General features: G+C 39.6%; 3 protein-coding genes and 1 non-coding gene across 8 annotated transcripts in view; 3 read left to right on the top strand and 1 right to left on the bottom strand.

Annotated features, from left to right (window-relative positions):
* The window catches only part of slc7a6 (solute carrier family 7 member 6), a 14,526-nt gene extending 10,572 nt beyond the window's left edge, over positions 1 to 3,954 (top strand). For all 3 annotated transcript variants that reach the window (XM_017478504.3, XM_053683396.1, XM_047157923.2), the window contains exons 6-10: positions 253 to 356; positions 461 to 557; positions 1,765 to 1,914; positions 2,258 to 2,441; positions 2,878 to 3,954. In XM_017478504.3, coding sequence (XP_017333993.1) covers positions 253 to 356; positions 461 to 557; positions 1,765 to 1,914; positions 2,258 to 2,441; positions 2,878 to 2,945 — 603 coding nt within the window. In that variant the 3' untranslated portion in view covers positions 2,946 to 3,954. The remainder of the gene's footprint in view (positions 1 to 252; positions 357 to 460; positions 558 to 1,764; positions 1,915 to 2,257; positions 2,442 to 2,877) is intronic.
* On the bottom strand, positions 3,940 to 8,413 carry slc7a6os (solute carrier family 7 member 6 opposite strand). The gene is made up of 5 exons (XM_017478506.3): positions 8,107 to 8,413; positions 5,856 to 6,152; positions 5,541 to 5,747; positions 5,007 to 5,139; positions 3,940 to 4,348 (listed from the first exon to the last, which is right to left on the bottom strand). Exons 1-5 carry the CDS (start codon positions 8,287 to 8,289, stop codon positions 4,227 to 4,229), a joined length of 942 nt encoding a protein of 313 aa, XP_017333995.1. The 5' UTR covers positions 8,290 to 8,413; the 3' UTR covers positions 3,940 to 4,226.
* A 3,397-nt stretch (positions 8,414 to 11,810) lies between these two features.
* Positions 11,811 to 11,914, top strand: LOC124628607 (U6 spliceosomal RNA). The gene has a single exon (XR_006983195.1). It is a non-coding gene; the product is annotated as a U6 spliceosomal RNA (small nuclear RNA).
* A 3,600-nt stretch (positions 11,915 to 15,514) lies between these two features.
* Positions 15,515 to 15,906, top strand: part of LOC108270515 (zinc finger protein 431) — a 29,604-nt gene continuing 29,212 nt past the window's right edge. For 2 of the 3 annotated variants that reach the window (XM_017477304.3, XM_017477306.3), the window contains exon 1: positions 15,516 to 15,857. The gene's annotated coding sequence lies outside the window, so the exon portion shown is untranslated. Of the gene's footprint in view, positions 15,858 to 15,906 lie in introns of all 3 variants that reach the window. The other variant, XM_053683398.1, reaches the window with a different exon arrangement.

Below are 15,906 nucleotides of genomic sequence, written 5' to 3'. Positions count from 1 at the left end.
AGCGTGAGCGCTTTGTAACAGTCCGAGCTAAAGCTGGAACCGGAGGTTTTCCGACACCTCCAGGACAGAGGAGTGGTTCTTCTGTGGTTTCTCGAGAACACGCCGTTGTTTTGTTTTTTACTTCAAGAGGGGGGAAAAAATGACGTCTTGCTCTTTAATAAATAAATAAAAATGCGACTGTTGGTAAATTGATGTTGTACACGTGGAATAAAACATTTAGGGACTGTTAAATATCTTGTGTGTGTCTTGCAGACGTTTGCTGATCACACTTTAGGTGTAATGAGCTGGACAATCCCCATCGCTGTGGCTCTGTCCTGCTACGGTGGACTCAACTCATCCATCATTGCAGCCTCCAGGTCAGATTCATCACACACACACACACACACACACACACACACACACACACACACACACACACACACACAAACCTCCGTTTCCTGACACATCCTGACTGTTTTAGGCTTTTCTTCGTCGGCTCTCGGGAAGGTCACCTCCCCGATGCTCTGTCGATGATCCACGTGCAGAGGTTCACGCCCATCCCTGCGCTCCTCTTCAACGTAAGTACGAACTCGGATCAACTCGCACATCATGTGATCGAATGACTCTCGACCCAGACTGTGAGAGAGTTCCTAACTAGCATGCTAACTCGATATAGTTGAATATTATTTAACCATGAACTGCTCGTGCAGTTTGGACTTTGACTTTCGCCTGAAGGTTTAAACGGCCGTGTGTGCTGCACCTTAAACACGGCTCTGCATCTTTACTCGGGTTGCCAGATCGTGTGTCAAGATGGAGATCGTTTGAATTTATTTTCATTGTAATCCCAATTTTATAGAAAAAAAGTACTTTTTTTTTTGATAATAGATATAATTTCGTGTCATTCCCTCTGGTTCGCACTCGGACGTGACTCGGCGACAGGCGACCGTCGCTTTTCTTCGTACGTCGAAGAACCACGATTTCAGCAACGCGCGACATCTGAACTGAGGATTTTCTCAAAAAAATTGCGAAATATGCCGGCACGACGAGCGACAAATCCAGAACCGTTGACTCGAAGCAATTCCTCGGACCGATCGGATCGTACGGCGTGTGGTGGGAAGACGTTTCTTCGGTTCCCCGCTCACAGATTTAGTTCCTACCTGCAACTGGTTCCTGTAAAAATGGAAGAAAGTTATTGCTACTACAATTTCTTATTGGAAGTAAAAGTGGAAAAACAATAGATAGATAGATAGAGAGATAGATAGATAGATAGATAGATAGAACCCCTGCTCTTAAACCAAGTCTTATCCTTAAAACAACTAGCAGTGTTGATCTGTTGAGGCCACGCCCAGGTCAGCTAAAGTGGTGGGACTGTTCTGTTCTGTTCTGTTCTGTTCTGTTCTGTTCTGAAGAAATTCCTACTAATTCATTAGTTACATATAAAGTACACAAACACTCATAAAAGAACAGAGTGTGGTTTAGTGATCTCCACGTATATATGCCTTTTCAACTCTTCTGGCCTGTGCCAATTGTGTTTAATTATTATTTTGTAAAATAAATTCAGAGTGACGAACGCTGCGCTAGACATCAAATTCGATGTCACTGTTTGTTGTCGGTGCCTGTAATAATAATAATTAACTGACCCCCAGGGAATCCTGCAGATCGGATCATGTGATCTAATCCAGCAGATCGGGAGTGTCGATGCCGAGCTGCAGCTCCCTCTGGTGGTCAGGTTTCTCTTGAACGCTGATCTCACTGATGTCGGATGTTGTTGGTTTTTGTGCTCAGTGTGCCATGGCTCTGATCTACCTGACCGTGCAGGATGTGTTCCAGCTGATTAACTACTACAGCTTCAGCTATTGGTTCTTCGTCGGTCTGTCCATCGCTGGGCAGGTCTACTTACGCTGGAAAGATCCGGAGAGACCGCGGCCTGTGAAGGTGACTGAGCTGTATTATCATCCTTACATTACAGCAGGGGGAAAAATAAATCTGCTGTGTGATTTTTATTTATTTATTTATTTATTTATTTATTTATTATAAACTGCTGTGGTTTCAGTTTTAATTTCAGGCGTCGGACTTACAGGAAATCGTGTTGGTGCTATGAGCTGTTACTATAGAAACGATAGCCCGTTAATATAAAAATGTGATTTGTAGCTGCACTACTGCCAGAGAATCAGACTCAACTGTGCTGTGGGATAAATACTTTAATAACTGTAACTGAGTATTGTTGTGTGTGTGTGTGTGTGTGTGTGTGTGTGTGTGTGTGTGTGTGTGTGTACAGTTGTCCCTGGTGTACCCTGTGGTGTTCTGCTTGTGTACGGTGTTCCTGGTCACAGTACCCCTCTACAGTGACACGCTCAACTCCTTCATCGGCATCGCCATCGCTCTCTCGGGCGTTCCCGTGTACTTCCTGGGCGTTCACCTCCCCGAGTCCAAACGGCCACCGTTCATCTCCGCACTGCTGCGTGAGTGTTTCTGCTGCTCACCGACACTCGTAAAACATGATTCGGTGCCTTTAACTGCAAAAGAGTTTACTTTAAAAGTAAACTTTTTTTTTTTTTTTACAGATTTTTAATTAATTTTTAATTATTATTAAATAAATAAATACATGATTCGTAGGCATCAAATAAAATATTAGATTTTATTTTTATTTACAGAAAATGCAGCAGTACTGTATTGCGATCTTATTTCACATGAATCGCCTGCTCTAATGGATATAATCATCGAAATGTCTATTTTTTTTTTATATTTATTTATTTATTTATTTTTTTAAACAGCATTGAATCTTGTGCTTTTATTTTCTTTCTCTTAAAAGTTCCACTCTGGCTCACCCACTGGTGTCCATTGTACAGACCGGGTCACTTTCATATAAATCCCCCCCCCTCTCTCTCTCCCCTGCAGGTTCTGTCACTCGATTCACTCAGTTCACGTGTTTCTGCGTTCTCACGGAGATGGACCCTGTGGATTAAATCCTCCATGTGTAAAAAGAACTGCTTCTCCAGCCCAATGTGTTCTGGACACCTACAGTCAGGTGAAGGAGCCCAGTCATGTGACCCGGGGCGTGTTGTCCTCTAAGGGACGTGTGTGTGTGTGAGGTGCCTTACAAGGAACGTGAGCCGATGGACTTCCGATCGTCTTCCTCAAATATATTTATCCGTCTGTGTTTTGGAATTCTAACGGACTCTTTTTATGTCAACGGTGTGAAAAAGCGAGTTATTTATTAGCTACATTCATTTGAGATGTTTTGGATATTTAGAAAATCTCTTCTACGCTGCAAACATTCACGTCTTGGCGAGTGAAATTATCTCTAATATATTCAGATTTCTCTCAGTTGCTGTTACAGTAAACCCAGTATAAGAGAATTCAACCGATTTTCATTCAATAAAATTAGCGGGTTTTTAAATTTTATTTTAGGGAAAAATATAAAGCTTGAAATCATTAAAACTGGGAGGGGGGAAAAAAAGGCTGAATAATCTTGTATTTGATTAATATGGACAAGTTTATCCATTTTATATATTAAAGATATTTTCACTTGATCAGTATTTGCAGTGTACTTTGTGAATTGTTTGTAATTGTGTGTTTGATTTTAGAAAGGGAAACACAATGACCACAAAACTAACACTACTATTAAAAAAAAAAAAAAATGAAGATGAGGGAAAAATAGCAGACATGCCGGGGCGTGTTTCACGTCATCCCGTGTGTGTTTTTTTTTTTTTTTTTTTTTTTTTTTTAAAAAACAGGTTTTGTAGGGGATCACACTGTGAAAGGGTTTATCACCAAACTTCTCTTCAGACACGTGCTGTTCAGAGGACTGAAACTATATAAAAACACTTCATTACCCCATTGGATTCTTTACACCTAAAAATAATAATTATAGTAAACTGACTTTAATCTTGTTCACTTTCATAAAGTGCAGCGGAGAGACGTTTTATTTCATTTATTTTGCAGCACGTTAATAAACACTTCTGACTTTTGGAATCTTTCGTTTTTATTTCGGTTTATACACATCTACATATTTACAAGAAGTCACCACTGCCCTTTTTTTGGGGGGAGGGGGGTTTATGCACATCACACACAAACACACCTCATCACACTAGCATGCACATCAATCACTAAAAACGGCAACATCACGCATCTCTAACACAACACAAAATACGCATCAACTGGCACACAAACACAACACTGCATCATACTGGGAGTAAAAACTCGCTCTCTAACACACACACACACACACACACACACACACTGTCTCAGTCAGAATCGTATTCTTCTCTGTCCTCATCATCATCGTTCTCGTCAAACTCCTTCATCACCTCCCTCTGATAGCACTCCCAGCTCCTCCGGCTGTACGAGTGCTCCTCGCTCCAACAACCTGGAGGAATAAAAAATATACAGAATTAAAACGACGCATAATCACACGACGCTCTTAAGATCCGCAATAAGCTGAAATATCTTTTTAGTTAGCTTTCTAGAATGTCTGAAGTACGCTTTAAGGCCTGGAACATGAAGGTGAAGATAGAAAGCGTTACGCGGAGTAGCGAGGCTGGAGTTACACTTAGTGCTGAGAATGACAAAACGTCTATAGGATTCATAACTTTAAAGCCCTGATTGTAAATTATTTACAGATTAACAGAATATTCGTTTCTCCTGACATGCTCCTGGAGCAGTTCATTAACCCTGCAAAATGAATAACACCCCTGCTGGATAACAAGACGTGGCTATTACAGCATTCCTACAGACTTTTATGTACCTGAGGGTCATGTGATAATGATCTGCCTTCTGATTGGTCAGTTAGGGTTTTTTTTTTTTTTTTTTTTTTAAAAAGGCACAATGATCTTAAAAATGACCGTGAGCGAGATAGCTTCCAGAAATGAACACATGTTCGTACGCAGCCTGTGAGCAACAACATTTTGCTTGTATTTCCTCATTTGTAAGGTCGCTTTGGATAAAAGCATCTGCTAAATGAATAAATGTAAGTGAGCTCCAAGCGTAAATGTTTACTCGGGACAGAACCTGACCCACGCACGCACCTCCGTAGCGCTCTTCGTTACCCTCGCCGTCGCTGTCCTCCTCGTCTGGGTAATCGTTCCTCCAGTTGCTTTCGGCGTTTTCATCGTCCTCGTCCTCGTACACATCCTCCTCCCAAGCGACCTCCTCAGGTACCTGTGGATTTTAATTGCGTTACTTTGATTCCGGAAGCCTCGAAACTACCTTCTCTTTGGGATGAAGACGTGCTGTTGCTAATTAATAGTTTGGTAAAGAACAGCGACAATTCAACGAGGTTAAAGTCACCTACACGGGTGTGGAAGACCATAGAAATGTTTATGTATTAAATAACAAATAAACGCTCGACGAATATACAAGTCACAACTCCAAGCTCCTCTGGGAAACCTTTTTTTTTTTTTTTTTATATATATATGATCTCCATTTGAATACCACATCCTGATTGGTTCTTAAATGTTATGATGTCATAACACCGGTAAGACGATGTTCAGCTGTTTCTTAAAAGAATCTGCGACGGTTTTCTGGTTTTATATACATTTTTTTTTTTAAATTCCACTCACCAGCTCTCCTTCATCAGTGTAGGGTCTGACCGATAAGATGTCCTGAATCCAGCCGGGCGTGGCCGTCTCCTGGTAGTACAAATCATAAACGTAGTCGTCCTCCTTCTCACGATGTTCGGTCCCGGCCCCGTGAGTCGACACGCTCAACTTCTCACGTACCATCTTCACCGAGTTACACAGAATCGCCTCGGGATCCGACTTCACATTCTGGAGGAGACGGACAGAGAAGCGATTTTAAAGAAAAAATTTTTTTTAAAAACCCAGAACACCAGTAGAATTTCTCGTCGTCATCACACGTACTTCCAACCTCCTTACCTTTTCAGGATCCTTCTCGTCCTCCTCGACGTCCTCCTGAACGATATCGAACACCTGGACGTCTCCCAGACGAGGTTCCGTATCCGTCTCTGCGGGTTCTCGTCCTTTACGAGGTTCTGCAGGAAGCCCGGCGCGGTGGCTGGAGAGGATCCGGTACCGCTCCTCTCGCCTGGTGCTCCATTTGGCACTGCGCAAGTTGCCGACGATCCTGTTGGAGGTGCCATGAGACGGACGCAGGGCGTGCGCGAGACGTGGACGTGACAGGGCTTCACGCACGTGTCTCTGCACCGGGGCGTCCTGTAAAGAAAACACACGGAACGCGTTAAAATGTGAGATGTGTTTATTTTACGGCTTTAACCCTCAAAGATACAGAGTTTAATCGGTGATATCACTTTTTTTTTGTATCTGTGAGTGATACCTAAGCAGGTATTCTAATTTATTAAAATTATAATTTGATCATCATTTCACAAAAACTAGTGCTACATACCGTAAGAAGCAAATCTGTGTTCTGCCGTATTACCAAATTAGAAATTACCTCTGTGCATCCTTATGGACTTTATTATTATTTTTTTAAATCATTTGTTCTGTGTTAATGAAACGGCAATAAAATTTGCAAAAGGTGTGTAGTTTTATTGGAATTTTAATATTTCACCCTCATTTGTTTTCATAAATCTATTTTAAACGAGGTTCACAAAAACGTCCCCACTGAAACCCATTCAAACTGCAATATTTAATCCCCGTGACGTTTAAGAATCATGCGTTCTGTGTTTATCTGCTTTTATTTCGTTGATAAGGTTTCAAAACATTGATTTTTGTAAAAAAAAAAAAAAAAATTCTGAAATATGTAATATTTTCCTCAGGTTTAGCCTCTGGGGAAAATCCACGCTTTTCCTTTTTTCTGATTCCGCTGCATTATAGAGTGCCGCGGACCAGCTGAATACATGAAGCAGATAGAATTGTGAGGCTGTGTGTGTGTGGATATCAGAGTTGTGGTTGGTACTGTATGTGTGTACTGAAGATGTGTGTGTGTTTGTGTGTGTATGTGTATATATATATATATACACACACATATATATATATATATATATATATATATATATGTGTGTGTGTGTGTAAATATAAATATATATAAATATTTATGTCATTAATAGGACATCTATTTTTTGAAGAAAACCATTCAATCCAGTTCGGGTCATTTTCAACCCCCTTTATGCATTCGTGAAGGTTTTTTTGGTTCATGCATTGTAGGGTTAAATATCAGAAATCTAAAAGGTGTGTGTTATAGTTGACACCTAGAGGAACACTTTACAGTTGGATGTGTGACTAAGCCATATTCTTCAAATCCTATTGAGCTTTAAATTATGGTATATTTTGTGTATGGGCCCATTCTGTAGTGAACTACGTGGTAATTTTTTATATATATATATATATATATATATATATATATATATATATATATATATATATATATATGTATATATATATATGATTTAATAGTTTATTTTATTAAATATCAGAAATCTAAAAAGGTATTCATTATAGCTGACATCTAGATGATCATTTTACAGTTGGTTATATTCCCTTCAAATGCTATTGAAGTCAGAAACGTGTTTAACAGTGTGTGTAACTTTAGAGACGGTCCCTTAATTTCCCCTTATCCGCGAATATCGAACGTCCAACGTCACACCGACTTTATTCCAGTCTTAACATTTAGTATATGGAAAATAATGGCTTATATATATATATATATATATATATATATATATATATATATAAAAACGTTCAACATTTAAAGGGTTAAAATTCTGAAAGAGAATGAATGTTTGGTGATTATGATCAGATCTGATGGGGGGGGGGGGGGGGGCAGTGAAAGGGGAAATTTAAAAAAATACATAAATATTTTCATGATGCTTTTTGGACATGGGCAGTTTTTTCCCCCTCTATGGACCTATGTGTAACTTTCCTTAATCGATGCCCAAGGGTTAAAATGTAAAATATAGTGTATAAACTAGACAATACCGTTATATTTACTTGTCAAGTTAGAAGCAAACTAAAGTTCGCACCTGAGGCTAATTAGCAAAGTTAGCTAGCAAACTAGCTAACAGAACCCAACTGTCACCGCTGTTAGCTAGCTAGCTAGCTAGCTAGCTGATTAGAGACTTGATAAAACGGTATCGTACGCAGCCGGTGCACGGTTAAGATTAAATGACTAAATAGATAAGGAGTTAGCACATCGGCTAGATAGCATCACCTGTGTGGCGACCGTGGCCACGAGCTTAAACACGGAGTTCTCGATGCGCGCGTGCTCAGGTTCGGGTTCGGGCTGCTCAGCGCTGGACTCGGCTCTGATCCGCTTACAGGCCAGTAGCAGCGCGTCCGCGGGGTCCGTGCCTCTCTTCCGCTTCACCCGCAGGATGGTGGTCCCAGGGTCCATGACGCTGACGGCGCGCTGTGTTCGGGGGAGAAAACACCGCTTTCAGGATAAAGGCACGACGACGACAACAACACAGACGGCGATCTTGCTCTTCCGCGTCTTCTTCTTCTTCTTCTTCTTCTGGTCTAAATGGCGGTTGGCAAACCAACTTAAAGTGCATTACCGCCACCTACTGGACTGGAGTGTGGGCAGCAGATCTCTCACTTCTCCCAGTATTTTTCAGATAGTTTATTAAGGGACGGTGCACTTTTCCATGTGTTTCCCCAGCAAGTTCTCTAGTGCCATGTTTTGTTTTCCAATCTGCATCTCTAGCTCAGTTCTTTCCTCCTCATACCTTTTGCAGTCTAACAGAATGTGTTTTACAGTCTCTTGTGTACTGCAGTGTGTGCAGAGTCCAGTGGGGTGTTGTACTATTCTGTTTAATGCTAGATTTAAGCCAGCACGACCTATTCTAAGACGCATATTTATCATCTCTTCCTTTGAGTTCCTGCCCTGCCTCACACTCATGCCTACTTGTTTTTGTATAGTATATAGATGTTGTCCGGTGTCAGCTGTGTCCCAGTATTCCTGCCATATTTTATGTGTGTCCCTTTATAGTGGTTTTAATCTCTGCTCTACTGAATGGTATTTGTATATCAACTGTTTCATGCTTTATAGATCTTTTTGCCAGTTCAACCCCAGTTTTATTTCCTTCTACCCCTACATGTACAGGATCCCATTTCTTCTTCTGTTTCTGGTTCTACTTTTAAAACAAACAAACAAACAAACAAACAAACAAATGCATTCTGACAAATAACTTCATCTTCTTCTACTATGGAAGGTATTTTGTGGCAAAATTCAATTTAAAAGATGAAAATTAAAACAATTCCCCATTTTGCCATTTCTTTCCTCATATATGCTCCCATACGATGGTGCCACAATGAAAAATAGAGTGAAATAGTTCCATTAGCATTTAGTTTTCCATGTAAGCATGCAACATTGGTGTCAAAAATAAAAAAAAAACAGAACCCATCCATCTGTACATTTTCTACCATACATGTCTTTGGACTGGGGGAGGAAACCGGAGAACACCCGTGCAGCATGCAGTGGGTATACAAAGTGCTTTACAATGGTTCTTATTAACGGTGCTAGTCTGCCATCGGGGGCAACTTGGAGTTCAACGTCTTGCCCAAGGACACTTCAGCATGTGGAAGAATGCGGGCCAAGGGTTGAACTGCACCCAGTGATTAGTGGACAACTCGCTCGACCACCTGAGCTACAGGGGAGGGTCTAAACAATATACACTGTAAAAAATGTGACCAATGGTTACTTAAAAAAATGATGGCAACAAAGTGACACGTAATATAATTGAATAGATTTTAAGGACTACAACTTTGATTAAAAAGTACTGAAAAAATTAAGTGCATGGTAATAAAAGCAACAATTAAAATGTGTTGGGTTTAGTAATAGAATGCCAAACGATGCAGCCCAAAAATACTGAGTAAATCCAAATTAATTTCACAAGCAAAACTGATTTATATTTACTAAAGTATCTGAGCAAAAGTAATCTAAATATACTAAATATCTGGGGGAAATTGATTTATATTGACTGAATATCTTATGGAAATTGATTTATATTGACTAATTATCTGGCTGAAAATGATTTCGGTTCACTAAATAAAAAAATATCTATAACTCATATTTAAGCACATTGTTGCTTAATTCAACTCATTTACAATGCTATTCTTATTTATCTGTACCTTAATTAATTGTTTAAAGTCTTCATTGGTATCACATGACTTTAAATATATCGAATGTCACTTTCATTTTTCTATTTCTAATCCAACCAATATCATGCCTTCTTGGTGCCAAAGTTTACTTAAGTTGGGTCAACAGATCACCATGCATAAAAATAACAGAAGGTAAACATTTATTTGTGCAACTTTGTCGCAACATGTTTACCCAACATTTTTCAAGTGCAAAATGCCAACGTAAAACAACAAAATAACAGTACAAGAATAAAATAAAAGAATAAAAGAGGGCCTGACCAACCCCAGGATGCCATTTGAAGATTTTGTAGACACTCCCTTCTTTCAGAGGGAGCTGGAGGCCTCTAAGCAGAGGGGGACAGAGAGAAAGAGGGTGATTGAAGAGAGAGGCAAGAGGAAATCATTAGTGGAGCATCCTTCTAGTTGTCTGTGCAGGTTCTGCCACCAGCCACTAAAACAAGGACCCAATGGCCCTCATATCCACACTGGTTTCCCTGGAGTGGCAGGCAAATACATTTACTGTCCTGCTAAAGTGCTCTCCCTGTATCAGGCACAGGGAATGAATGCAGAGACGACATGGGCAGAGTTTCAGCAGTCCCCATTCTATGAGGCTGAGAGGCTGAGAGGCAGAGGTGGATTGTTGAAAAGAGAAAATAACTCAGTTGTGAAACACAGCATTTAAGGTCTGTGCATGGCACGTCTGATTCCAAGCCAAGCACAAGCTTGGATTTTGGTAAATAGTTACAAAGCCACAAACACTTACTGTGTAATACTGTTGTCCATGAATCTCATTCTATTTGTTCTGTGCGCTCTCTCTCTCTCTCTCTCTCTCTCTCTCTCTCTCTCTCTCTACCATTGTGGAATTGTGTACAGACTTTGTATTTTATTTTATTTTTTTAAGTTATTTGTCTGGTGTATTTGTAAATATGTTTTAACTTGCTTATATTTGTAAATGTTTTAAAACTCTTAGTCCTTACTTGCAATACATTTTCAATAACTTACTATAACACACTCTGCATATATTATTTAGATAGTTATTTTAATTTTGTCAAACTGTGAATTTCTCCTTTAACAGTTAATTTTACCCACTGAAAGTGTATCAAAATAGTGAATGTTGACAATGCCTCTTTTTAAAAAAGTTACATAGTTATAGTATGTAACAGATAATATAATAGACCCGCCTCCCGGATTTTCCTCGCTTTCTATTGGCTAGTCAGGGCTTTACACCTACGTGCGGCTTGCCTCCGCGTGTGAGGCGAACGTGCTAACCACTAAGCCACCGTGCGCCCTAGTATTAAATGTAAATATTAGTTTTATATAATGTACATTAACCAAAAATATAATAATACAAAGAAAGTAATTTAACCTAACATTTATATTTATTTATTTAGCAGACACTTTTATCCAAAGCGACTGTAAATAATTTACCCGTAAATTTACAGCAACATACTGACAGCAGTGTTTCCAGTGTTTACTGTAATTTTACGGTTTTGATAATGTTTTTCCATTTTATAGTTGTACTGTAATTTCACAGTAAAGTACTCACAACAATGGTTCCAGCAATAAATCTACAATATAAAAACTGTTATCATACAAATACTTTTATTTACTCTATTGTCTGATGTCTATTAACATGTCTAGTATATGTAATTTATATTGTATACAAACATCCATCCATCCATCCGTTCATGTTCTGAATGAGACACTGTTCCATCACAGGACAATATTCACACACACACACTCACACATTTACACACTCATCCACACATAGGTATGCTACGGTAGCACATATAGTAAAATTGGAACGATACAGAGAAGATTAGCATGGCCCCTGTGCAAGGATGACGTGCAAAATCGTGAAGCGTTACCACACCTATGGTACATTTAGCATAGCCACTTCACCTACTAGCATGTTTTTGGGCGGTGGGAGGAAACCGGAGAATCCACATGAAACCAAGACGGGCACGGGAGAACTTGCAAAACTCTTTACAGGTAGTAACCCAAGCTCGTATGATTGTGTTCACGTCTGGTATTAACATGCATCCTGGGTGATCCGATCATGAGAAGACAGCACGAAGTACAGGTGTGAACGGGATCCAACGTGTCTTCCGGACGCATTGTCATCCAATCACTCAAACCACATTCAGAGGTAGTTTCAGATGCATATGACCACGTAACATTTGTAGTATGAACACCGAAGCATCTCGATGCGTCTCAGACAGCAACAAAGGACCGCATAATCAACTGTGTCGTTGCCCTGGACCGCACTGTCGTCTCATCTCCCACTCTTTCATAAGTTTCATTAGCAGACCAAACGTTTGAAACAGCCTGTGCAGGTACATGAGATAGGATTCACAGGATACTTCTGCTTGAAAACAAATGTAGTGGAAGACTGTGTGCTACACCCTGTCTCCAGCAGAAATGATGTACAATACAGTGATTTTTATTCTGTTTTTGTGTATATCTCATACTAAATAGTTTTAGATCTTTAAACGAAATACAACAAAGGCAACCTGATTAAACACACAATGCAGTTTTTATTTATTTACTTTTTTATTGAAGCAAAAAATCCAACACCTATCACCCATGTGAAAAATTTATTGCCCCTTAAACTTAAAATTTGGTTGTGCCAACTTTAGCAGCAACAACTGCAACCAAACGCTTCCGATAACTGGAGATCAGTAGGATCCCAGTGCTGTGGCCCACTCTTCATTGCAGAAGTGCTTTAGTTCAACTACACTGGAGGGTTTTTGAGCATGAACTGCCTGTTTAAGGTCCTGACACAGCATCTCAATTGGATTCAAGTCAGGACTTTGACTAGACCACTCCAAAACTTTCATTTAGCTTTTTTTTTTTTTACTCCTATGCTTTGTATCATTCAGTAGGTTTAAATGGTCATCAATAATCCAATACTAACCCGATTAAGACAATACTCTGATTAAGAAGCTACCATGTAAACAGCATTTTTTTTTTCATTAGCTTAATCTGACTAAATTCATACTCGAAGTAAACACAAATCTAATTAAGACGTGGAGTATTCCTGTTTTAGTCGCATTATCGACGTGTATTAGAGACATGTAAAAACCTTAATCACAGTATTAACGTCGTGTGGGAGTTTTCACCGCATTTTGTGACAGGCCATGTACACACAAAGCAGTGCTCAACCGTTTGACGGCAAACAAGAGAGCACGGCTGCGTCCGAAACCCCATACTTACCTGATATATAATATGTGAAATACATGTATCTCGGCTACTATACAGTAGGTAAGTACATGGTTTGGGACACAGACCATGACTTCAAACAGTCGTCTATTTGCACGTATAGTATGACAAATAATCAACTGCACTTGAATCTTTAGTAAAATTAAAAATGAAACACCCAAAACTGTATATAGTCCCATAACAAAGGTCAACTGTATGTCGATACATGGAATTCTGGCGGGAACGTCGGGTGGTGTGGGGACGTAATGACATGTGCCATTAATCGATGTTCTATAACATGTAAAACGGGTACATGAAAGGAGTATTCTAAAAGCAACTCATTTAAACACCTTAATCACAATATTGTCTTACTCAGAATAAGGACAGTAATTAGATTACTGCTGTCCAAGTAAACGTAATCATTGTCTTGCTGCATAATCCAGTTGTGCTTGAGTTTCAACTTAAGGACTGAAGACCAGACATTCTCCTTTAGGATTTTCTGGTAGAAAACAGAATTCATGTTTCCCTCAATTATTGCAAATTGCCCAGACCCTGAAGCAGCAAAGCATCCCCACAGCATCGCACTTCCACCACCATGCTTGACTATAGGTATGATGTTCTTTTTGTGGAATTCTGTGTTTGGTTTACTTCAGATGTAACATGACCCTGTCTTCCAGCTCATCAATCCACAGAACATTCTCCCAAAAGGTTTGAGGATCATCAAGGTGTGTTTTGGCAGAATTAAGATGAGCCTTGATCTTCATCTGGGTTAGCGTTTTTCATCTCGCCACTCTTCCATGGATGCCATTTTCCCCCTGTGTCTGTCTGATAGTGGAGTCATGAACAGTGACCTTTATGGATGTAAGAGATGCCTGTAGTTCCTTTGATGTTGTCCTTGACTCTTTTGTCACTTCCTGGATGAGTAGTTGCTGTGCTCTTGGAGGAATTTTAGAAGATCTGCCACTTCTGGGAAGGTTCACTACCGTGCCGAGTTTTTCCATGTGGAGATGACGGTTCTCACTGTGGTTCTTTGGAGTCCCAGAGCCTTTGAAATAGCTGTGTAACCCTTCCCAGACTGATGTATTTCAATCATCTTCTTCCTCATCATTTCTGGAATTTCTTTCAACATTGGTATAGTCTGTTACTGGGTAAGACCTTTTTAACCAACTTCCCGCTGTTGAAATAGACAGCATTTCTGAGTTTACTGACTAAAAGTTTTTTTTATTTATTATTATTATTTTTTAAATAATTGTTCATTAAAAAAATTACAAAACAGATAAACTTTACATACATGTTGTAAAGGATTAAGCTGAAAAAAAAACACATTTATTAAAACATAAGAAACTATTTTTTAAAAACTATATTGTTGTTGTTATTGCTACTGCTGTTATTATTATAAATCTAACCATAAATACATTTTTAAAACGTTAAGATGGTTAATTTCACAGAGGAAGTCAAAATATGACAGTAAAACGTGATTATTTTTATTTCGTCTTAACGGTTTTTTTTTTTTTTTTTTTTTTTTTTAATCTTTTTTCCTCCAAATTGGTAGACAAGCAAACCCTCTCAAAACAGTCCGGAAGGCTTCCACCATATTTGTAGGCGGCGGTGCATTCTGGGAATTGGAGTTCCGCAATGGCGTGGACATGACAACAATAAAGTTCAATTCCTTTTACTGTAGAATTTTAAAGTAACTGCACTTCAAATTCATTGGATTTAAAAGACGTTTTTAGTAAATGTAGTTTTATTTGGCTTAATGCTTTACAACGTCTCTTTAAACTTGCTTGATTTTGCAATTGTTTAAATGTAAAAAGTTATAAAACCGTGTTGACTGTATACTCATAAATACTGTCAATTGTTGTGTTTGTATAACCCCCCTATTTATGTGCGGCTAGATTAACCGTGCAGGAACCGTTCAGGAAGAGCGGCTGGTTTAACTAATGACTTAAATTTGTGCCAAAATAAATATAGCATTTCACAAACCAACACAATCTGCTTTTCAAAGGAAAAATCGACTCAAACAAACAGTTGCGCCACCGGAAGTTCAAAACGCTTGATCGTCACATGATTCGTGTAGACTTCAGGAAGTTATTTGCGGGCTTTTGACCCAAACAGGCAAAGAGTAAGTGAAAGAAACTGCTGTATGCTCGTATCTAAGCACGTGATGGCGTGACGCTCCATGAAACGTCGTGACGCTCCGTGAAACGTCGTGACGCTCCGTGAAACGTGGTGACGCTCCATGAAACGTCGTGACGTTCCATGAAACGTCGGGACGCTCCATGAAACGTCGGGACGCAGCCTGGCTCCGTGCATTTTGGTATGACACCAGTTCCCAGCGCATAGTTCTGATCCGGACGTGAAGCTCTGATTGGCTGGAGTGGGCAGGAGATGGCAGAAGGAAGTGACGAATCAGGAAGTGAGATGGGGTTTGAAGAAGATGGCGGGAGAGATAGGAGTGTATGGAAAATACTATGATCGAGAAAACGGAAAAAGGGAAAATATACGGAATATATACGGATATAGGGAATATCTAACACAGAAGAAACAGATAGCGAGCAACAAAACAGGCAGAGGAACACAAAGCAATCATAAAATTATCTCAAGAAGGGACAACGTTTGGTGAGTGGAGTCCGGTTCAGCTAACACAATCGATAGACAAACTACTGGG

Source organism: Ictalurus punctatus, chromosome 10 (assembly GCF_001660625.3).
Source record: "Ictalurus punctatus breed USDA103 chromosome 10, Coco_2.0, whole genome shotgun sequence".
In the NCBI taxonomy this organism is placed as follows: domain Eukaryota; kingdom Metazoa; phylum Chordata; class Actinopteri; order Siluriformes; family Ictaluridae; genus Ictalurus; species Ictalurus punctatus.
This window is presented reverse-complemented; position numbering and strand designations above follow the sequence as displayed.

What these genes read in the sequence shown, in the direction of transcription:
- slc7a6os (XM_017478506.3), bottom strand. Translation starts at nt 8,289, where the DNA reads ATGGACCCTGGGACCACCATCCTGCGGGTGAAGCGGAAGAGAGGCACG. An exon ending in TGGCCACGGTCGCCACACAG is followed by an intron (nt 6,153 to 8,106) that starts GTGATGCTATCT and finishes TTTTCTTTACAG; the next exon opens with GACGCCCCGGTGCAGAGACA. An exon ending in ACACTGATGAAGGAGAGCTG is followed by an intron (nt 5,140 to 5,540) that starts GTGAGTGGAATT and finishes TAAAATCCACAG; the next exon opens with GTACCTGAGGAGGTCGCTTG.